General features: G+C 39.9%; 1 protein-coding gene across 2 annotated transcripts in view; it reads left to right on the forward strand.

Moving 5' to 3' along the window:
* The window catches only part of CUBN (cubilin), a 140,592-nt gene continuing 116,191 nt past the window's right edge, over positions 1-24,401 (forward strand). For both annotated transcript variants that reach the window (XM_068673837.1, XM_068673838.1), the window contains exons 1-21: positions 1-159; positions 323-452; positions 787-879; positions 1,876-1,914; positions 2,685-2,786; positions 3,724-3,827; positions 7,365-7,491; positions 8,652-8,820; positions 9,646-9,777; positions 11,054-11,149; positions 11,693-11,814; positions 13,307-13,493; positions 15,134-15,252; positions 16,100-16,334; positions 17,405-17,586; positions 18,362-18,524; positions 18,727-18,917; positions 22,002-22,158; positions 22,771-22,949; positions 23,150-23,312; positions 23,559-23,775. In XM_068673837.1, the coding sequence (XP_068529938.1) occupies positions 41-159; positions 323-452; positions 787-879; positions 1,876-1,914; positions 2,685-2,786; positions 3,724-3,827; positions 7,365-7,491; positions 8,652-8,820; positions 9,646-9,777; positions 11,054-11,149; positions 11,693-11,814; positions 13,307-13,493; positions 15,134-15,252; positions 16,100-16,334; positions 17,405-17,586; positions 18,362-18,524; positions 18,727-18,917; positions 22,002-22,158; positions 22,771-22,949; positions 23,150-23,312; positions 23,559-23,775 (3,026 nt within the window). In that variant the 5' untranslated portion in view covers positions 1-40. The remainder of the gene's footprint in view (positions 160-322; positions 453-786; positions 880-1,875; positions 1,915-2,684; positions 2,787-3,723; positions 3,828-7,364; positions 7,492-8,651; positions 8,821-9,645; positions 9,778-11,053; positions 11,150-11,692; positions 11,815-13,306; positions 13,494-15,133; positions 15,253-16,099; positions 16,335-17,404; positions 17,587-18,361; positions 18,525-18,726; positions 18,918-22,001; positions 22,159-22,770; positions 22,950-23,149; positions 23,313-23,558; positions 23,776-24,401) is intronic.

A 24,401-nucleotide genomic window follows, 5' to 3' on the forward strand; every position in this document is an offset into this window, starting at 1 on the left:
AGAGGTTTCACTTCAACCTCAGGACAGCTGGAGGAGAGCAATGCTTTGGGCTGCTTCTGTTCCTGGGCTATTAGTTGCATTGTTATTGCTTGCTGGATTGAGCTGTGAATCAAACCACTATGAAAAAAAGAGGCAGAAAAGAAACATTTATGATGAACAGTAAGTACCATTGCTATTATCAATTGCAAATGGATTTATTCATATGGTGGGGTTTAAGTGCCAGTAATGGGAACAGAATGACTTTACTGCATACATTTTCTACCTACTTTCTGGCAGATATGTAACTAAATGATCTTTTGTTTTTTTTCCCGTAATACAACAGGCCTCGTTTGTCCTCAGAACAGGGTAATCTAGTGTTCCACGCTGGCTCCAGCAAAAATATCGAATTTAGAACTGGACCACTGGGGAAAATAAAGCTTAATGAAGAAGATCTTGCAGAACTTTTTAGTCAGGTGATATAGTTACTTCTCCTTAATGTGTCTTCATTTCCAGTTTTGTACATTAGTACATTTCTTCAGAGTTTTTCTTAACAAATGTTTGATGTGTTTTGTATGATTTTTATTTTACATTTTTTCTCTTAGCACTCTAATATGAACGTGAGCTATTGAGGACCTGTAAAGTAATCAATTTGTTACATAAAGTAATTAAAAGATTAAACTGTGCATGGAACAGACCTCTCTGTATTTAAAGAGACTTTATAATAGTAATGTTAAGCAAGAATAAAACTTTCCTCAGCTTTTAAAAAATCAAAGCTTGTTTTACATTTACCCTTTTTAAAAAAATTAGGTGAGAGAAAGTAACGCAGAGATTCAAGAACTTAAGAAAGCCAGTGGTGTCTCTCAGAACGTGTCGCACCAGGTTTCTCTGCTGGCTTCCAAGGTGAGCTGCACCCTTGTGTATTCCACCACCATTCTCTTTTTTCCATTCCCCAGATTAACAGAGTTACCTGATGCATTTCAGTATTTCTCGGCTTCGATTCAGGGAGCTGGGGCAGAGTCCATATTTAACATCAGCTCAGAGTCTGTTTAACATCAGAGATACTGAACCAGTATCTCTGGAGACAATGGAAACAGTCCTGTAATTCCCATAATTTCCAATGACCAGGATTCTTTTTCTGTTCACTGTCTCCATGGACTATGTCCTCTAACATTTATGGAAGTGAAATCTCACTAAGTTGAGGCTATGGACCAAATATGTTCTTATACATGTTACCTAGATATTCCACTGCATGGGTGAAATGGGATGTAGAGATTTACAGAGGAAAGAAAATACCTGCAAGGAACTTTTCCCAGATATTAAAGACTTTTCTCCAACAGAAGATGGAAATCCTTTAAGTGACTTCATTTAGGTGTCTTTTGTTAGAGTGCAGACATCATTTCATTATAGGAAAATATTTTATAGCCTGAGACCTCCAAGGGAAATTGTCCTAACATGTGTCTATGGTATTCCCTGATTCACTTTCTGCTTGCTATTTGTGGATCTAACCAACTGAGATATGTTGAACCTTTCCTGGGCTTTCGGTGTACCCACTTCAGTCCTCAGTCCTTCAGATGGCTCATGAGCACCTGAGCAGTCCTGTTGGAATATTCATGTTCTTAAACACCCTAATGCATCTTCACAAGACTGTTTTTCTTTCTGTAGGCAAAACTGGACATATTCTTTTCATAAGCAGTGATTTTCTGAACTGCCTAAAGGACTTAAATCCCAGTGAATGGGACCTGATTTGAACCTGACTGTCGGTTTCACACACAAGCTATACTCCAAAGAAAGCACTTTGTTAGCTTACTGGCATCCAGCATGCCAGCCCTGAGACCAACATGTACCTCTGCAGTGGCTCTCATGACAAGGACAACTTAATTTGCATTTCTCTTGCAGATCACAGATCTTGACAACAAACTTCAAAGCTTAGAGCAGGTGAGTAAATGGGAAAGAAAATGAAGATCAAAAAAGAAACATCTCACCCCAAGTAAGTAAGATAAGGTTACAATGATTAAATAGCTAAATGATTTCTTTCCTCTCACACACTGCTCAGGAAAACCTTTTCTGGTAACAGGAGGTTTAAAAAAAACCAAGGTTTGTAAAGGAGGTGAAATACCCTCTTACAAAACATAAACTGTGTAGGAGCCTGCATTCCTTAAAGGAAAAACAATTGTAGACTGAAGAATAACAACTAGATACCAAGGAAAAATAAACTCTTCCTTCACTTATCTGTCAAGCCAAAGACTGAAGAATTTAAACTGGAGTTTGTGTTGTGCTGGAAATAGCTTATTTTCAACCATCAGCTGCTTCTCCATGAGCGTGTGACAAGCCACAGCTACTCCTGCCAGTAAAAGCAGTTGTCCGATGAGTCACCCATGAAATCAGGAAGATAAGATAACCAACTCTCCATCTAGACTCACTAACAGCCTGCCATTGAAGAACAGTTTCTATTAATATTTACATCTTACAGAGCTTTGCTCATCCTAGTGCTTGCAGCCAGTCATCCTGTGTAAGATCAATCATACTAAGTCATATTTTTGTACAGATGTGAATGAAAGAGCTCAAAAGTTTTGCAAATTAACCTTACTGAAAAAGGTGAGAGGGAAAGAATGGAAAAAAAATCCTACAACTTTGTCTTGAAAGTAAATGCTGATGAAAAACTAAATAAAAGGAAGCTAATTGCCTGCTCTCTTGCTGGGTTTCAGTCTCTCCAGAGGAAAGCCTGCAGCAGCAACCCCTGTGAGAACTCAGGGACCTGCGTGAACTCATTGGATGGTTTCTTTTGCCTCTGTCCCAGCAACTGGCAGGTGAGTCTGTAGACTCCCTGAATGTGTGATGTGTGTTGTAACTGCAAGGATGTACCTGGCTTAGCAGAATTGTGACAAAGCACACCACTTTAAAATTGTTCAGGATGGAGTGAGATATACTGAACAGCAAAACAACCACAACAGAGTCATCACTTAGTTTAAGTGCAACACATTTGGTTCTCAACAACACTGACATACACCAAGAAAATTGAAGCCCCAACCAGTGGGTCAGACCCTGCACTGCTATATGTGGGTGATGCCCCACGGAGTCAGTGATGCTTGGCAGTTTCCACAGCAGAGAATTAGTCTTTGCTTTTTGTTGAGCAGCGTGAAGTGAACTGCATACCTTGCTGTTGAGCTTATGCAAGGGTATAGAGAGAATGAAGGAAGGGAATGGTGTTTATTGAAGTCCAAAGTAAAACAAATGGGGGTGTAAGTAACCAGTCCCATTCTGGATTTTTGAAATCCAAAGACCTTCTTGGCAAAGGCTTTAATGGTGTTGTTACATACATTTGAAGATGGAAAATTCCACCTTTTTCTCAAAAACTCTCAACCTGAAAATTGTCCCAGTGAGACTTGTGTCAAAATTGATGTAGTTTCAGTCCTAACAAAACAGCATCTCCTGATAAGAACAGTTCGAAAGAAAATTTTCGGAGCCTTTTGCTAGGGAGTTGGAAAGTAGTGGGACCGACAGTACTAAGCTGTCCATATGCTTTCTGCAGACATCTGAAATATTTTATCCCTCATCTGACTGATAACCAGGGTCACAGAAACACAGCTGAACAATAGAGTGTTGTTATAATGTTTCATAAGAGAAGCTGTGTTGATAGCAGCCCGTGGTTTGTGTATGTTTGGAAACTATATTAAACATTGGCTCCATGGTTTGCTTCATTTCTCTGTTATTTGGAAAATAAACTGGTTTTCCATTTCATCTTAGGGCCTCCTCTGTTCAGTGGATGTTAATGAATGCCAGATTTATGCTGGAACGGCACTGGGCTGCCAGAATGGAGCCACTTGTGTGAACACACCCGGCAGCTACAGGTAACTTTTCAAAACTATACATAAAAATGCTGTATAAAACACTGCTATGTCTGTGCCATCTGCAGCACAAGTTCTAGTAACAAGTCTATGTAGTATCTATGCACTATATATCACCTCCTTTCAGTCTGAGAGGCCACAAAATCATTAGTACACTGTATAGATGAGCCCTCCACAGGCACAGATGCCCTCCAAAGCCATCGCTTGCTTCAGCACAGGAGCAGAGCTTTTCCCCAGCAAACTCTTTGAGATGTTGGAAACTTCCTAAGCATGTGGACACCAGTGTTCAGTGGCACCCCCAGCACGCTGCATAACTCTTGGAAATGCCTTCACCTACTCCAGAAATACCAGCAGCACTGAGACTGGAGCAGCACAAGCAACACACAGTGCTGTCAGATAGAAAGGGAGGAGAAATGCTGCCTGCAGCAGGCTGGCCAGAAGGGTGCTTGGGCACCACAGACACGAGGTTCCTGGGGCTCACCCTCCTCCAGCCGTGCCCAGTCAGAGGGCAGTCCTTGTTCAGCTCCTTAAGAAACATGCTCCCGTTTACAAGGCAAGCCAGCCTGAACATCCTGAGTCTTATTTTCCATAGTGGCAAATAATCTGGTAAATAAATAACTTTCAGATATAATACAAAGCTCTCCCTGTGCAGTGGGAACAAGCAGGCTGGATAGCATGCCACAGCTTTCTTCAAAGCATCTTGTCTCCTGCTTCAGCATGAAAGCCTTAGCCCCCACAAATATTTGCTTGGTGTAACACTGCCTTACAGTGCTTTGTCAGTTCTTGGAGGAACTTCACAAAAGGGAAATTCTCATGCAGTGCTCCTCACACTTCAGCAGGAACACAGAGCCTGTTGAGATGTTACTGCGTGTGTAAGGCTGCCTGACAGCTTTTCTTTGATTTTAAAGATCTTTATAGCTTGCTTGCAGCTGTCCTCAATGCAAGACATTCATCAAGGAAACACCACACAAAGCAGTCTGCCTTTACTTATTGTTTCTTACTGTGCTCTGCTATGTGGCATACAGGTGTGTGACTAAATTAAGGTTTGAGGGAACAAACCCTCTGCCTTTTTCTCAGCTGCTTTCATTGTGTTTCTATGGTCATGATTCCTGAAGTTTGTTCCCCAGTGTAATTTTTACAAATTACACAATTACTTCAAAGAAACTAGAACCTCTTTGTAAGTCACAAACATTGTGATATTACTGCTTTTGCATTATGCCCTCAGGATTATAGTTCAGTCCTTTCCCCAACTCCATTATACTGTCTTCGCAGACTCCTTTCACATAATGTCCTACTTATTTCTGAGCACTCCCTGGATGCTAAATCCATCCCTAAACAGGGTGACATGGCTCTTTTCAGCAGCTGTAAGAACATTGCTGCTGGTTTTTCTGGGGCCCAGCACCCTTTGTCACCCCAGTCCTGCTCTGGTGCAGTTACATACACCAGTGGGGACTGTGGGTAAAGAAAATGGTGATATTTAACTTCCCATAGGCCTCGGGGATAACACCAGGTGAAGAGCAATGCTCTATCAGGTACTGTCAAATGGAAGGTAATGCCTTCTTCACTCCTTGTTCAGTTTCTTTACTTGCAAGCTTCAAGCTCTAATTCAGGAAAGCACAGAGGTATGAGGAAAAAGCAGGTAATCTAGAAATGCTTTCCTGATTCAGCACCTCAAAAGGACATGGCATCATTTGGGCAAAAGGCCGTGGGAATCCCCATGTCTATCAGACATTTGTATCGCAGTCAGCATAATGGGGGCCTCACCAGGACACTGCAGGTAGCAATGGGAGAGGACCAGGGCAGTGCCACGCCGCACTGCTTTGCAGTTTGGCTGAAGCTCCTTGCAGTGTGGCCGACTTCTCAAAGCTGAGCAATTTCAACTGGGTAATGGATTAATCTTTGCCAGACTAGGCAGGAGACAGTGTCATTTTCTTTCTCCTTTGGAGCCTCTCCGATTGCCTTGCTGTGTCCTTTGGAGCTGAATGTGAGGCTCTGCATGTACTTTGAACGTTTGGGGGTGTTCTGCTTCCCTGTCCTGCCGACTTTCTGCTTGCCCAGCTTGAGCGACTGCACTTGCAAGATGATGTCGGTGTATTTGCTGTCTCTTACATTAATAAACATGCAGTTTTACAGTACTGCGACTGCAGTTTTGAAGCCTGAGTTCACCCGGGTCGCTTGTCCTGGGTGCAGAGTTTAGTTATCTGCAATTGGCTTATCAAACACTTTTTCAGCTGATCACGTCGCCGTTGCAAGGATAGCATGGCTTACTAGTAAATTGCTCCAAGGTCCAGATCAGCTGCACCGGAATATCTGATTCAAACTGTGTAGGTAAATGCTTGTACGGAGGTGTTTTTTTTGGTATTTATTTATTTATTTATTTATTTTTATTAGCCAGCTTAAAAGCAAGTGAACAGGGCCAAGTGAGTGCTATATGTCTCTGTGGGGATCAGACATCTTAGCACATAACTTGCATCGAAATAAGTGCATATAAGTACATTTTAATTTTATTAAAAGTTAGCTAATTAATGGGAGTCTTTCTGCAGTTTTGATCCCATTCAGTTAGTTGTATTTCAGACTCAGTTTTTGTCCGTGTGGAAATAAAGGGCCAGAGGAAAGAGAACCATCACCTGATGGCCTAGAAGCTCCTAGTTTCAGTTCCACTGTGTTTATGCAATGCTGTGACTAAGGTGTGCCCTGCGGGATGCATCCCTTCAGCCTGCAGCTTTGTTCCTCCTACCTCAGCAAACCCTTGTGCTGCCACTGTCACCCCACAGGGTGTGAGGCTGCCCTGCTCCCTGCGATGGGTTGGATGTGGGATAGGAGGGAATGGCCCTGGCTGGGCCACCTCCCAAGTGAGTGCTCAGCAGCAGGGAAACTGCTGCAGGGTGAAGAGCTAACACCACCATCTCCTGCAGTGGTGGAGGTTTTAAAAAAACAAACAAAACCAATAACAACAACAACAAGAAGAAACTGCAGTGCCAGCTGTAGCTTATACATCTCTGCTTTGGGAGGGAGTGCAGGGACTGATGTCTGGACTGCTCTGGGGAGGTGAGTGGGGCTGCTCCTTGCGTACATAGACAGGAGATAAACACCAAGCCTCTTGATGGCAAAGCATTTTTGTGTATTGCTAGAGGTAGAGCTTTAGGTACCCAGCAACATATGAAGGTGAAAAGCAAAGCTAAGGTGCTCTCTGGCTGAAACGGGGATTTCCAGGCACATATTCTGCTGAAGTCTCACTTTAAATGTTTCCTTTTTCTTGGATTTGTGATTGTAACAAAAATCTGTGGATACTCCTGTGGGCCTGGACAGTCACGGATATGAGCAAGTCCCACATGGCTCTTCAGTCTCTGCTAGACAGGAGCCTTGCCTCTGGCTGCAGGATTATTAATGGGATTGTCAGTACTGCTAAATACACAGGGGCTTCATGAGGAACACCGTATAAATAAACACTGCAGAATATTATCTTACTACAGTAACACATGATCTTTAAGTGCTATATAGAAATAACATATTGATTTTTCTGTCTGCTTTCACCATTAGCTGCTCCTGTACACCAGAAACCTATGGGTCTCACTGTGCCTCGAAGTTTGATGACTGCCAGGGAGGATCTGAGACGCTCTGTGAGCATGGCATCTGCGTAGATGCAGAAAGGGATCAGCCCAACAAAGTAAGGAACAATGTATAAGACTCGTTATGCAAGGCAACATGAACATGCAATAGATTATGCTGAGTACCACAAAACTGTGTAGCACTGAAAAGACATCAAGAAATGCCACTGCACAAAGAAATGCCATATAACCTCTCTGATGTCTCAAGGACAGCAGCAAGAACTGGAAATACTTTGTGTCTTGTTAAAGAAACTTGTGAAAGTATTAGATCTACAATTACATCCATTGGGAGCTTGGGAATAGTCTTTCAACACTCAAAGTCTCATTTGAAATATCATATTCTTACCATTCATTACTTGGGGAGTTCAGGACTCAGTTGCTGGAATATTTTATTACTTAAACGATTCAGAAGGACAAACATGGTTTTTGTTTTCCCTGGGAAAAGCAATACCTATGGAACACTGACTGCTGGCCTGGTGGCTGCTGCCTGTGCTTGGTGCTCTGTACCATCCATTTGACTCCATCACTGACTCCAGGCCTCAGCTGTCCAAGTGCCTGTACTGGGTGGATGCTAGCATGTACTCGAATGGCCTTCTGCAACAAGCCAGATAATTGTTTTTGGGACAAAATCCGGGTACAGGGTGTTCACTCCAAAGGCATGGATGGAAGATGCCAGCTTTGGCTCTTTCCACTCAGAGCAACCCTCCAAAACTACCCTGGCAGGCTTCTGTTCCTTAGTGTTCCTATACACCCATGCACTATTCCAGCCACACCACATATTCTTTGTGCTAAAATGATTTTTTGCTCAATTTGTAGAAATTTCCACAACTCATCACTTGTTTTCTACCTATTTTTGTGGAGAAATCTTTTTCAAGAGGATTCAGTGTTGGCTTAACAGCATCTGCTCCTGTGTCAGTCAACAATACCGTTCCCATTAGCTTTAATTGTACCAAAGCTAGATAAATATTGAGTCTGGCCATTAGTAAAGTTTAGAAGAGAGAAAATTGTTGTTAATGAAAATGTATATTTGCAACTTAATGTCATCTCTTCATGTTATATAGGTTACTGACCAGTTTGCATACAGCCAAGCTGACTTCTGGTTGCTTACACTGATCTCTCTTGTATAGTTTAGAAGACATTTTATAAGATGAACTCTTGCCCTTTTCTTGGCTCTTCTTCTAACTGTCTTAAATGTGTAATGTGGTGTTTGCTGTGGCAGCCCAAGTACCGCTGTATCTGTGACATTGGCTGGATGTCCCCTCCTGGCAGCCCTGCCTGCAGTGCTGATATAGATGAATGCAGCCTCCCCAATCCCCCATGTTCACAGAACCCGCCTGTGCAGTGCCACAACACACTCGGCTCCTACTCGTGTGGCCCCTGCCCCACAGGTACCGTGTCCTTGCTTGCTTTTATGTTGGGAGGGGGTGGCAGCAGGTAGTACTGTCAGTGTGTCATAAACAGACTGGGGATCCATATGGGAATGGCTCCATGAAATGCTCCAGTCTGTATGCTACAGAATAAATGCCTACAGGTTATGGCTTATCTACATAACACATAGATAATTTTACATAGTAGAGTCTAATGCATGATTTATCCCATCCTAAACAGGTCAGATCTAAATAGGTCAGATGAATGGCATTCTTGAAGTACCTATTTCTTTCCAGTGATTTTACTGGGAGCCCAGAACAACTAGATTGGGATGGGTTAGACAAATCCTTCCCAGTGTGTGTAGGGTTAGCTTCATGTCAGTATGCCCATTGTCCCAAGGTAATATAAAAATCTAATTGTCCCTTCAAGCCATAAAACCTATGAGCCATTTTCCTGAGTAGGGTATGTTGTATGTATAGGATGTGTACATGAGGAGCATTTGAAGATTTAACCAGAGTTATAATAAAACCTTGCTGCAAATTTTGCACGTTCACTAGATCAGAATTGTCTCCTCTTTGGATTAAACTGTGTTTGATTGTGACATATCCACAATACAGTTAAAATAAAGCATTCTTATACAAACACCTTCACCTTGTTGTGTTTGTAACTGGTTTGCAGACCAGTATTAATTATCATCAGTTATCAGGAGGACAGGTCTTCTCTTGTGTTATTGAGAGGAAATTCAAAAGGCATATTTTTCTGCTTTAGGCGAAGCTCTGGTCAAAGCAGAAGATGAAAAAGTCAAGTGTTTTATATTTTAATGTCTCTCCTGTGCTTCTTTTTAGGCTGGCAGGGAAATGGCCACAGCTGCCAAGACATTAATGAATGTGAAAGTAATAATGGAGGCTGCTCAATAGCACCAATGGTTCCATGTATCAACACAATGGGATCTTTCCACTGTGGACTCTGTCCACCAGGTAAAATAATGGAATTTTTTGTTGATAGAACTATAGAAAGGCTTAAAAGATGAAGATTTAATACATTTGAGCCTGCTTTATGATATACTTAAGAAGCTGTAGACTGGTTTTATATAAAGATTATCACATACACAAATATATTTTTGTATTTTGTACAGTGCTATACTATAATATAGGATGTAGAGCTCACAAATATTTAAACTGCTTCAGCCATTAAAGACATTTTGCAAAGTAGGTGTCTGTTGGTGCATCATCCGAAATGTGTTTCTCTTGTACTAGGTAGCCCCTTTTGGTGTTAAAGCTTTGATTTTATAAGGTACTTCCTTAAAAAAAAAAATCAATGGGAGACAGGGATTGCATAATTATGATAGTAATCTCATTGTCTGTTTTAATTAAAAGAGTATCCTGTGCGCCATAAATCAGATGTATTGTCTGTCTTTAAAAAAAGGCTAGATAATTGTTTGTCACACTCCAACTGCTTTCTATAATGGCAGTGTTTCCATTGCAATACAGGTCAAACAGTGGAAGTGGTGGCTTCTGTCCATATAATTTGTGTTCTATGGTTTCAATTGCTTTACGAGATGCATGCAATCAATATGGGAAATACTAGCATGAAAAAGGGTTTCTAACTGACCTTCCAACTGCCATCTGAATGGCAGTAGGCTGCAGTTACTGAAGGCTCTCCATTACTGGGGGCTGAAGGGCTATCAGCATGATAGAAACGTGGCCTCAGGCAAATTTTGGTGTGGTGCAGTGGACCTCAGTTCTGGCTGTGCGTTTGTTCCTCAGCATTTTGGTCCTACAGAGCCTCCCAAGAGGAGGCAGGTGTTGCATTCGGAACCCAAGGGTAGCTCTGATATGCAGTGGGAAGCCCTGAGGTGGTTGGGGCTGGCTGTGTGCAGAAGTGTAGGCAGGGCAGCACATGGTGGCTGAGAGACCTGAGCTCCTATGGACTCACTCTGACCTCACCCATGTTTGGGTAACACTAATATAATTATTTTCTTAAATCACGTGAGGATTTAGTTAAGATCAGAATCCATCCTTGCAACATAGGAACATAATAAATATGCCAGTTTTTACTCCAGAAAGCTAATTTAACTTTCTCTCTTTAGCTGCAAAGGCTGTGATTTTACACCATAAATTAGTGTTTTTTGTTTGTTTGTTTGTTTTGTTTTGTTTTGTTTTGTTTTTACCAGGTGATTGTTTTTCTGCTGATGCTAAGGGAACATAGTTTGTTACAGATGTTACAGACTAACTAAGAGTTATCTCTGTACAGGTTATGAAGGAGACGGACGAACATGTACCCAGGTTGATATCTGCTCAATAAATAATGGAGGTTGCCATCCAATGGCAACTTGTACCTCTGTTTCAGGTATGATGCTTTTGTAAGGACTGTAAGGACAGTGTGAATCTCAAGAAAATAGTCTATTTGAACCCACTTTGTAGCAAAATATTTATATTGCAACCCCTTCTCCATAGTCAGTTTTGCCTTGCCCAGAGGAGTTCACAGGCAGGTTGGCTAAAGTCAACAGGCCTTTCCACAGACATTGACAGAAACAGATTGAGGCTCCACACAAAAGAGCAGATTTCATCATAAAAATGTGGAGATCTTCACTGTTTACCTTCAATGTGGTTTCCAGTTTCATCTACTTTGACTATTCTTCTCCTTCCTATCAGTATTCTTTCACCACTTCCACCACTTCCCAGGAAGCTTACCTTAGGCTCTCAGGTACAAAAACCAGGGATCTTTTCATGATCAGACCAGGCAAAGACCAGGGAAAGTACCAAAAGATCAAATAAGTTGGCATATATAAAGGCTCAGCTTCAAAATGTCAAGGAACTGTCTTGTCATGTTTGGTACTGTCATTTTAACAAGGACTGAACTAGTCTCTTTGTCTTTGCCTGATCTCCCAAGGACTAATGCCATTTTGTTCCTGCCCATCTGGGTACACTGGAAGTGGATATGGGCCAAACGGATGCTCTCCCCTTAATGATACCTGTCAGCTGCAAAACCCTTGTGCAAATGGTCAGTGCGTGGTAAGTGCTTGACTCCTCACAGTCTCCCTGCTGTACTCAGGGAAGTTAGTGCTGTGGATCTGAGGATTTTGGTATTTCTGTTCTGGAAGATACTTATTATGATGATTTTGGAGAAATGTTGACAAACGGTAAATTTGTTGTTCAAATGGAGTCTGATCTTGTTTGTCCATGTTGTTTTACAGATATCCTTCTTTTGATGATTCTGGGAGTCAGGGGGAAATGGGCCATATGATGTTTTTGCCTTTCCCTTTCATGATTTTCTGTTCTAAAGGAGATGATCCCCTCTTCCCCACACCACCTCTTACCCTCTCTGTGCATCCCTCACCCGCTTCTGTGGGTACCTGTTGTCTTTTCTCTCAGCTGTTTAAAGGACCTTTTGTGCCCACATCTCATCTACTTTTTCTTTTTTTAGAAACTATTTTAGTCAGTCTATTAAAAGAAATTATGTACTCCCTCAAATTTATCCTAACGTATAACTATAAGCAATCATGGTTGCAAACTATTACTTAAAGATAATGACACAGTCAGATAGTTCAGTAATGGGATTTTGATGCATCTAATAAAATAGGGTACATCAGAGCTATATTTGGCCAGTGTAATGACAGATAAAATTTAACGTTAATTAAATACCAGGCAATGCAGATCAGAAAGCACCTTTTTATTTTCTAAAATATTATTGTAGTCTTTAATACACAGAAAAATCCTCTTCCATAATACTGAAAATCTCTGTTCAGGACTCAGAGGATGTGATCAGAGAATGTACAAGGAAATAAAGAATATAGCACATTGATTATGGTACATCAAAGCTGGCAGTTAGCATGTGCCATGGAATACCAAAATCTGCTTTAACTGTAAGAAGTATATCTAGAAAACAACAAATACAAGAAAAGAGGGCATAAGAAACTAAAACAATTACAGATACGGAGAGACTTGATTACAAGGAGTAGTAAAGGTCAAGACAAAAGAAATGGGAAAAAAGACAGGAATAATACGAAGAAGTAAGGGAAACAGTTGCTACTTAACATCCCTCAGGGTGAAAAATAAAGTAACATCCACATAACTACAGTGCAGACTTCTAAGAGAACAGTCTTGAGAGGAATGATTTATAAACCATTGTTATCTTGGCTTGCTATTTTTAAGTTTTAGATAATATCATTAACTTGTGTCTAGGATGATCATTTCAAAACCAAGCAAACAGTTTCCTGAATGATTAAATGAATACAGATTTTGGCTTTCTAAAAAGTACCTTGAAAGAACTCTGCAAAGAAACAACTTGATAGAAACAGCAAACAGCTAGATAATCTGATTAGGCTTTTGGTTTATGTTGGTATTCACCGCTTACCATCAAGGCCATTAAACTCCAAATGATTTATTACTTTGTTCTTATATCTCCACATAAAGTAAGTGTAAATGTCAGTGTTTCTACCAACTGCATTGATTCTTCTATGTGATCCATGATCATTAAGTTTATTGCATTTGTTTATACCTGTAGGCAACAATCTTTGGATATTTCTGCGTGTGCAATGCAGGCTGGACAGGCCCTAATTGTACAGAAAACATTGATGAATGCTCTAGCAACCCGTGCCAGAACGGGGGAAACTGCACTGATGGGATCAACAGCTACACCTGTGAGTGCACCAGTGCTTGGACAGGACCACAGTGCCAGACTGCCCAGCAAGGTATGTCCAGGACATCCTCCTCTGGAGAAAAAAGCTAATGTTGGTGGACTACAGGTTCTGGTCCCTTGGAGTTAGAGTTTTCCACAAATTTTTCTTTATAGCTGCTTTGTTTAGCAATAGGAGAGTAACACTGGAGTTGCAGGCCTACTGGCCGTGACCAGACTCCAGTTATCCTAAAATCAGATTGCTCTTCCTGAGAAGTGGTCTGGTAAGCTGGGTTAGAGAGAGGGTTTGATATAAGGGAAACAGATTTACAAGAGAATGTAGTAATATTTTTCTTCTGTGCATACAATTTCATTTGTTGCAAAACTGAGAGGTCCAGATATTTTTAGTTAACATGAAAAGCCAGAAAAGGTTTTCAAAACAGAAATGTAATGAAAGAAATATTATCCATGAAACTAGGAATGTGGAGTTTTACAGTGTTCCTACTTGTAGGATGTCTTCTGAATATGTATTTTTCTTTTTTGTTTGGAGGAGGGGAATTATTATGCCATTAATTTTGATTAAACAAAGTCAGGATAGCATTCCAGTGAGTGTCTCTGTGGCATCCATCTATCAGATGGCTCCTATGTATTGCAATAGACTGATGTGAAAAAAGCAGATTAACTTTTTATAGGATACAGAATGTGAACTTTCACTGAGCCACCACAAAATCTGATCTATATTAAAGCTACTTCAAGCTCTTTCTGCTTTCCTTATATGTCTAACCAGTAATTTTTTATTATTAGGAATATATATGTGGAAAAAATATTTAACTATTCAAAATGTGAAGAATAGAAAACCATTTTATATCCAGTAACAAATTATAATGTATCAATCTTTCTTACTTCTTAGTCAAAGGAAAAATAATACATTCTATGATATGATAATTATGAATCTTGTTGAGAAATTGTGAAATGTTTTAGATGGACACTTCAAAGAAAATTATACTCTTTTTACCGTTCCCTCATAAAAAATACTTCATTTCAGTTTGCTGATAATTGAGTATTTCTTTGCTGCCAGTTGAATGTTAATCTACAGCTGCTTCTTGTATACCACAGCTGTATGTGCATTGTACTTTGGGTTCTTTATGGACATATTTCTCTGTAGCTGTTTGGGATTCCCAGTTCACAGCTCCCATTCACTTAATGGCTTAATGAGAGAACAGACCATGGTATATTATAAGAGGTGATATCAGAACCAGAAATCTGACCCGAAAGGATATATAGGACAATGAAACATCTGAAGGATACATTCTGTGATGCACGACTACTGAGAAAGACAATTTTATATCATGTGAGCTTCAAAATGTCATTTCAGTGTCAGTGGAAACTCTGAAGATTTTAATGCAGAGTTAGTCTTCTGGAAACCAACTGGTTTACTGATAGTATTCCGAGACAGAATAAACAACTTTTGGCAGACTTCACATTTTCCTGCTGAAAGATCTTTATTCTTTTTCCAGGAACTACTTTTCTCTCAGGGAATAATTTTTCTCATTTTTTATGATATCATTCCACTTTAGAGGAAATTCTGAAGTCTTTTATAGAAGCATCTTTCATTCTTGTTTTAAATGTTCAGGAAACCAAAGCTAAAAGTTTGGTTTTATTTAAGTTTTTACCGTGACAGCACAAATTAATCCATTTACTTTTCTGTTTCTGCAGCTTGTGGAGGATATCTTTCAGGCTCCAGGGGGACTTTCAGTTACCCAAACAACCCAAACAGCCAGCGGTACGATACTGGGGTCAGCTGTGCTTGGGTTATTCACACTGATCCCAACAAGGTAAAAAAAAGAGTTCAGAATAAAGAAACCTTCATTCTGCAGGACCCCTCAGTTCATCAGACCAAATGTGACCATCTTCATGTCACATGTTCCAATATCATCTAACCTACATTAAGGGATCTATATTTTGGATATATTTTTGACTTTGCATGAGAATGAAATAAGTTGTTTTATATACTAATGGCTGGAAGTGTTTTATAAGGCATTATATGTATGTGACATATCCTCAGCTTTAAGCCTTAGAGCCACTACTGCTGTCTTCAGCAGAACTGCATTAAAGCACGTTGGTAGGGAATCTGAACTTACATAAAGCTGTGTGTGTCACTATTTATCTAGAGTAGGTTCATAATACACTGATTTTATATGTGCAAAAGAAAGATCACTTTTAAAAAGAAATATCTTTTTTTTTTTTTTTTAAACTCCCATGACAATATTTTCAATCATAGAAAGGATGAGAAATGTTAACTATCTGATGAGAAAGCTTCCATGGGAAACTTGGAATAAAGTATTATATGCTAAAGTTCAAGCCTTTCTAACTATATCATGTAGCAGACACAGGCAAATGATATCAATTATTAGTTTATGAGAATAATGCTGTTTCCAGATAACTTCCCTGTCCAAATTCTTTCTGATTTTCTCTCCTTTCTTTTGATCCTTAAGATTCCATAATATTTTCTTCTATCCTGGAATTTTTCAGGAAATCACATAATGACTCCAAAGCAAATAGATTCTCACAGCTGCATGAACAAATAAATCTTTGCTATGCAGAGTTACAGCATAAACTATTTTAGCAGATGCAAAAAAAAAAAAAAAAAAAGAGATATTTTGTTTTGTTGCTTCCTGTTAGATTCTGCGTATTACTTTCCCGGTCTTCCAACTGAAGGCAAGTAATGACTGTAACTCTGACTTCCTTCAAATCCATGATGGGGCTTCAGCATCAATGCACATGCTGGGAAAATACTGTGGTTCCACACCTCCCACAGAGCTTTTCAGTTCCCACAACTCCCTTTATTTTTGGTTGTACTCAAATCACGCCATTACAGATGGAGGTTTTACTGTTCAGTGGGAATCTCGAGATCCTGGTAAGTTTGATGAAATGTCAGGTAATTTAATGTGTTCACAGCTTTGGAGCAAAATGAATGATTTACTTACTTTAATCAGGAAACATTAAGAACAATAGGACATTTTACTAGGGAATGAGGCTGAAATTTAGACACGTGTCATTTTAAGCTATTTAAACTACAACTTTAGGCCTCTACATGAATAATCTACTGCTAGTTTTTAAGGCTGCTTTTTGCCCACTGTGAGGAATCCCCTATAGAACACATAATCCCGGAGATGACATTCTTCTGATTAATTCTCTTTTCTCACAGAAGGTTCTAGTACATTGAGCAGGCAAGTTACCCTTTTATTTCCACTGAAAATTTACAGGAGGATAAAGAGGTTGAATAATGCTTTCCAAGCATTCTAGGATCAAACTGTTTGAAATTTAATTTTGAATTATCTGTGATGTTTTTGGTATGATATGCAAGCTGTTACTGCTTGAATTCTTGGTAACACCACTTGTGTGATTCTGTGATTCAAGTCCTGGAAGTGCATTTCTAGAGATAAAGCCTAAATATATCTTGTGCAGCATCAAGCTCACTTCACTGTTCTGTACAGAACCATCTAGGAACAAAACTGTGCACTGGGTTGTGTCCTGAAAAAATCAGAGAAAAAAAAAAAAAGTTATAGAAAATTCTGGTGGAAACTATTTCTTTTTTTTAAGAAACAATTATTAAAATGTTCTTTTATTTTTTTTTCTTTTCTTTTCTTTGTTAGATATCATAGATAGCATAGTGTATTCTATTTTTGAAACAAATGCTTTTGACCATTCTCCTAAAGATACTTCCATTAAAACTGTAAGAGAATCTTTCTTTTAAAAAGCAGATGAGGAAATATTTGTTTTTTTATAATTGAGTTGTAAAATTAATTATAAAATGTAAAGAAAAAAGTAACCTGCTGGTTTATTTGTTTGTTGTTGTTTTTTGTTTGTTTCTGAATGTATTCTGAATTCCAAAGTGCTACCTGATCTTGAAATTTTTGACAATTCAGCTTTTGACCTGATGTGCAGTGTTAATGACTGTGTTGTTCCATGTTTCTTTCCTGTTAGAATGCGGTGGCGAGCTGACAGGTACTTATGGCTCAATAACCTCTCCAGGATACCCTGGTAACTATCCTGTAAACAGAGACTGTTTCTGGACCATTTCAACCAGTCCTGGCCTCCTCATCACTTTTGCCTTTGGCACACTAAGCCTAGAACACCATGAAAACTGCAGTTATGACCATTTAGAGGTAAAGTTTAATTGTGGATTATGACATCATTTTATGGCAATGTTGTTGCAAAACAAGATATTTCAAAACTTTTTGTATGTACAGAAGTAGACTGTTTGAATATAAATCCTGGGTAGAAATGTTCATTTGTACTTAACTCCAGCCATTGATGCACTCAGATTCAAAAAGAGGATGAAATCCCACTCCACTGAAATCAGTGGAAGTCCTACAACTAGAGAGGATGGGATGCAAGGCCAAGCATCTGGTGGGAAGCTTTAACTTTCTTTCAAAGCTTGGTCTCCAAACTGCTAGCAGAATGTCAAGCCACAGAGCTTCAGCCTAAGTAAAACTATTACGGGAAGGTATCTAAGATTAATAGATTCCTATTATAGTGCAGTCCATGACTTGATGGGTGAGCATAGGACTTTCTCTCAAGTGAAAAGCAGTGGTTACAGAATTCACCAATGCCCACTCACGAGAATAAACAGATGGTTTGGAGTAGCATATATTCCATAACTGGGCCATGCAGGGGATGATTTCAGGAAAACACTTCAGCATTAGATCTCCTGATCCTTTCTTTCCCTTTCACAACCCCCTTGATGACTCCTAGAAGAACCCTCACAGCTGTGCTGGTTGGTCTATTTCTTACTTTCTGCGTGTCTGGAGGAAACTTCGTATGAGCTTCCACCATCCACACTATCTCCTGGGCCCCTTTATGTAACTTTAATAGTGTTTGTACTGTCCAGAGCTGGCACACATCTGATGATCCTAAACAGTGATTTATCATTCTGTCTAGATTCGAGATGGTCTTCTTCCACAAGACCCTGTTGTTGGTAAATACTGTAGCACTGGATCTCCACCCCCACTCCAAACCACTGGTCCATATGCCTGGATTCACTTTCACTCTGATGACTCAGTTACTGATAAAGGTTTCCACATTGTCTACACAACATCGCCTGGTAAGTAAATTTCAGCACTGAAGTTTATCCTGTGACATTCCCAGGATATAGCCAACAGGACATGAATGGACATAATTAACATTTACTATTTAATAATACAGAAAGTCTCTTAGATTTGTAGTCATTGCTTAGAGCTACACTAAACTGGAAGAGTTCTTACAGTTGTGAATATTTCAACTAACATTTTGTTTTCTTAATATAGCAGATCCAAGTTGTGGAGGAAACTACACTGATAGTGAAGGGGTTATCACGTCCCCTTTCTGGCCTAACCCTTTTATTAATAACCAACAATGTATCTACATTATCAGACAACCAGAAGATGAAAAAATATACCTCAACTTCACCCATATGGAGCTGGAGAGTCACAGCGATTGCTCATTGAATTATATTGAGGTGACTTTTCTTAAGCAGTTAATATGAAATATTAATTACATGTGTGTACAAAGAAAGGCAGCATAATTTATGTCTCAGGTGCCACTACAGAGACGGGTGTTAATCAAAGGATTAAGTACACCGATTTATTAGGGTCCAAAAGTCACAGGGGCTAAAAGAATGAAGATAAGAGAACAAGAAAATCTTCCTGCATAATACTAATGCTAATTCTTAATCAGCTGTACATGATTAATATGGAGTTTGGACCATAGGTAAATACATGCCAAATACAAGAGAAATAGAAATAATGCCACAGCTTCTATGAGGCATTTTCCAGTGCCTCATGGTGTTATGCTGAAAATTTGGTTTCGGCGCAGAAACAAAGCATGCAATTTAAATATTGACAGAGCCCATCCCACCACCCCAGCCAGGAGAAGGGCAATGAGGGGCAGCCCTGAGTGATGGGCACCCCACTGGGGGAAAGGAGCAAGCCAAGGTTGGGCTGGGATGTGCACTCATAGTTGGGTCTGGCTTGGTGACGCCCATGGCTGGAAGCTGGAGCCTGGATCTGCTGCAGCCGTGATGGGGCAGGGGCTGACAGCACTGGGAGCTGAAATGGGGCTCTGGGCCCTAGGCAGAGTGGGGGAGTCCCTAGGAAAGGCTGGTCAGGTCCTGGTGGTGTCTTTGGGGCCTGACGAGCTCTGGTGGGATTTTAATTACCAGTTTATGCCCTGTGTCCTGCCACCCAGTCCCCACGTTCCTCTGTGTCACATCCCAGCTTGCCATATCTCAAGGCATCATAAATACCTCATCCTACACGGAATGGCTGCTTGTTAGTGCCGTCTGTACAAAACTGCAGTTGTACCTCAGGGAGATTAACAAACATAAAAACAATGCGACACCAACCCTCATGGCTAAACCAGGCGCAGGGATGCTGGTGGCTGGTGGAGAGGCTCTGGAGGGAGCTGCCCTGGCCCCAGGCCTGGCAGAGCTAAGGCTGAGTTTACAGACGGCTACAACAGGAGCTGCATGGTGCTGCAGTGCTGCACGGTTACATGGCTTTGTGCTTAAGCTCTTTCTGACCAAGAGCAGCATAGGCCCCTGTGAGCTCCCTTTAGTTAATCTGTTTTTAAAAGATTTGTTATTGTGCTAACATCGTTCCCGTCCCTCCTCCTCTAACCCAGAGACTTTGGTTGGAATGAAGTGTAATTAATTTCTGAAATGAGAGGGGAAGTGTGTTTAATGAAAACAGACAGCTTTTGTTTGTTTGGCCTGGTACTCCTCTTGCCTAATTGCTGGCAGAACAGCGGCTAAATTCACAGCAGTCAGAGAAACAAAACCATTTCTGTTAAATGCAATCAGTTTGTATTAATTCAGCAAGGCATTTACCTTCTTGTTTGCTGATCTGTCACAAGCAGTTCAGTTTTCCTGTATTTCTGTCTATCTCAACACCTCTTCCCCTTGCCTCTCCCTTAGTCTGCTCAGCCCAGAGCAGAGAAACACAGCCAGCATTTTCTGATGCAGGAAATGTGGTTATGAGTAAAGTACCGTGCTTCTTTCTCAAGGCCTGATTTTCCACATATACTTTTCTAAAATATTGTCTTATTGGGCTTTATGATGAAGTTCAAGAAGGGAGATAGATTTTGGATGTTTAAGTTACTTTAAAAATCACTTTCTGACAATTGTTTTGTCACATTGAAAAACTGCAGATTATTCCTATCCCTGGTGATATCAGGAAATCTGCAGTTTCCACTGAGCCAGACAGAGCTCACAAACACTTGCTCAGGGAAGGATGTTTATTCTTCTGCTAAGGAAGGAGCAGCCTGGAACTAGGGGTCTGCAGTAAGAAACTAGACACAATAAAACTTCTTATTTAAGAAAGGCTGTGACATAATGCTGCAGAGGTAAGGTGTTAGGCAAGCCAGCTCCTTCTCCTTGCCATCCTTGCCATAGCTGGCAATATGAGACATTATTCACATAGTTTAGAGAACCTGTTACTTTTATCACAACTCACTGGACTTTATAAATCAAAAATGTAAGCAGAAACAGGTCAAGAAAAAATGTGAACTCATGCAAACTGTAGTTCTGGAAACTTTCACTTCTGTATAAAGATCCTGTAAACATTCCAGCACAAATTCTGATCTTTGTTACTCCCCTGTAAATCCAGAACGACTGTCACCTGGAACTTAGGTCTCAGGGGAATTTAAAATATCTGTTAGAGTCACAAAGCTGTCTAACCAGGGGAGATGGCCAAAGCTGAGCAAGCTCTGGATGCAACTATTCTTTCTTATGCACAGTCTATGGATTCAGGTCCTGAAGTTTGGAAACACAAATATCTCTTTTCCTGCACGTCCCCGTAATTATCAAGATTTGTAATCAGCTTCTGAGATTGTATACCAGGTACATTTTTCCTTTGATTGGAAAATTGATTAAGGTTAGTGCAGTAGCAGTGTAAACGGTAGAACCTAGAAATGATTCCCTGATACAGTTTCACTGTTGTTTTCATGCATTGGACCCTTTGGACAAAAAATAGAAAGATATCAGTATACCTTTTTACTGCTTGTGGGACTCAGAGTTGCACCTTTTGTTCTTGAGCTGCCTGGCTGTGTTGATGTACAGGTGTGATGTGATGTGATTTTTCTGGAGAAGTGCTGTTGAAAAGTCATTATAAACTTCATGGCCAGAGCAAAGAGATCACAAATCCTCTTCTTTTTCCACAACAGGGTTTTAGTGCTGGTGAAATTTTCATAGTTGTCACTGGTGAGCACCTGACCTGCCCCTTTAGTACTAAAGATGTCACTTTTGGAAACACACGCCCAAACTGTGCTAAAACTGTGATTCACAGAGAAAATTTGTTTCATCCTAGTGTCCTGTGACAGTAGTGTGTGTGTATGTTTTCTGTGCCAATCATCCAATCCTTCATTTGAGTTCCCATAAGTCACTTGTGCCAATTACTGTGGTGGCCCTTTACCCCTCTTATATATTAGTACAATAGTTTCTCCTTTTGTTATTTAGCAGTTCTTGTGAGATTATAATGTTATCCAGATATCAAATCCCAAGACTTTTATGATCTGACATAATTCTTTTTTTCTTGTTGATGATTAGGTTCGAGATGGTGACAGTGAGATGTCTTCTTTAATTACCAAATTCTGTCATAGTACACTTACGTCTCCAATCACTTCTACCAGCAACAGTCTCTGGATCAAGTTCAAGTCTGATGCTTCTGTGCAACGAGCTAGCTTCAGGGCCATTTATCAAGTTGGTAAGAAGAACTGGTGACTTGCACAGTGAACTGATCTGTAATTTGGTCACTTTCAGTCATTCCTGTGCTATATTATCCATATAATGGGTACAAGACAAACTTCAAAAGAAAGGGGAAAGAGTCAATTTCTTTATTTATCACTACTTTTAGAAATGCACAGATGATGTCTGTCCTAGGTCCATGGTAAGCACTTTACCATATTTGGAAATGTATTCCCCATTTTTTCTATTAACCGTAAGTCACTTAGCACTAACATTCCAAAGATGAGATAGCTACAATTCTGCCTCAATCTTTATATTTTTTGTGATGTCTTTTAGTTCTTAATCACAAATACATCTGTCTAAGTGTGTGAAAGAAATAAGTCAAATCCATAAGTTTTCATGGTCAGAGTTAAATTGGTCTCTTGCATATACACATTTATGCTATAGTTACAGCCATACTTTCTTTTAAACACATTCTTAATCCTACCTGGATGACCCACAGTAGACTCTGTGAGAACACAGGCTTTAAGGGGTGGTTTTCTTGTAATGTCATAGTGATATTTGATAGACATGATTATACATTCCTTGAAACCATTCATCACAACTACTGATTCCTGGTGTCTGTTGGCAGCCTGTGGAGGTTTCCTGTCTGGAGCAGGCACTATCCATTCACCGTATTATCCCAGGGTATCATCTCACCCAAAGACCTGCGAGTGGATTATCTCCCAGCCAGCTGGCAAAGTGGTGATTCTTAACTTTATCGACTTTGACATTCGAAATACAAGCACTTGTGACTCAGACTACGTTGAGGTAAAGAATAATACACACGTACTATGAATAACCTTAAGAAATTCTTACCTGTGTGTTCCTTCTCACACTCATCTCCACCAAAGCAGAACTACTTGATTTACTAAGGATGTCTTTTAAAGTATTCTTATGAATTCATTTATGCTTACAACTTTAATACCATATAACTTTGTATGGGATATATTGAATATACTGTTCTTCAGGTCAGAGATGGCAACAACACAGACTCTCCTCTTTTGGAGAAATACTGTGGTACAGCTGTACCATCCAGAGTGCAATCCACACGGAACAATCTCTATATTAAATTCAGAGCTTCCTCTCTTACCAACCTTGGCTTCAGAGCTGAGTACTGGCCATTAGATATAGGTAAGTTTTTTGTTTTGTTTTGTGTATAGAATGTTGGTATAGTCCAGATTTTCCTGTAAGGCTGAAAACAAGGGGCCATCAAGCTTTGCAAAGTTTTAATGGAAGATAAATTCTGAATATTTCACTGTGTAACATTCATGAGGCAAAAAAAGACCATGACATTTCAGAAAGAAAAGTAACCAATTTTATAGGTGCCTCAATGTTGAATTAATGTGTAATTTAACTTGATGTTCTAAATCTTTACAGTATGTGGAGAGTCTCTCACTGGACAAGAAGGAACCATTACAAGTCCTGGTCATCCAGATGTCTACCCACATGGTATTAACTGTACCTGGACTATCAACATTCAACCTGGCTACCTTATCCGTCTGACGTTCACTTCATTTAATTTGGCATTTGATTATTATTGCAGAAATGATTATCTTGAAATATATGACAACAGCACTATGCAAAAATTGGGAAGGTGAATATGTCCATTAGCATACAGAACTTAATTACTGTAGAATGTACACTGCTCTGTAGATCTCTCTATCCAATTTGCTGCCTTAAATTTTGAGTATACATTAACTGCTCTGCTTTGCTGAAACATTAACAGCAACCCCCCTCCCTCATGTAGTAAAGGCAGCTTCCTTTCTTTGACTGGGGAATGAGAACCACATTTAATAAATGCTATACTGAGAGAAACTGACTTAGGTCAAGAGGTCAGCTTTTTTAAGGAGAGGATTCAATTGATCCCTTTGTCCAGCTCCATTAACATTTTTGATTCATTGGAAATGAGTTCAAAAGCTGTAATATATCTGTGTCCATGAAAAGACACTTGCAGAAATGAAATAAAGATAACTTAAAAGATTGTACATTTGGATGTCAGCAAAAACTATACCACTAAATGGAAGTCATTGTTTTATAGGATTTTGTTTTCATTTTCTACTGTTATATTGTTGTTAATTGCTATAGTATGTTAATATTATATTACGGAAGAAAAGGCTGGCAAATCCTTCCTGTCCCCCTCCCCTGCCCCCTTCAACAGGTGGAATATATACAGGATTTTCTTACCAATCTAGAACTCAAGAACATCTGAACAACATGAGC

The sequence above is a fragment of the Anas acuta genome, chromosome 2, assembly GCF_963932015.1.
Source record: "Anas acuta chromosome 2, bAnaAcu1.1, whole genome shotgun sequence".
Classification (NCBI taxonomy): Eukaryota; Metazoa; Chordata; class Aves; order Anseriformes; family Anatidae; genus Anas; species Anas acuta.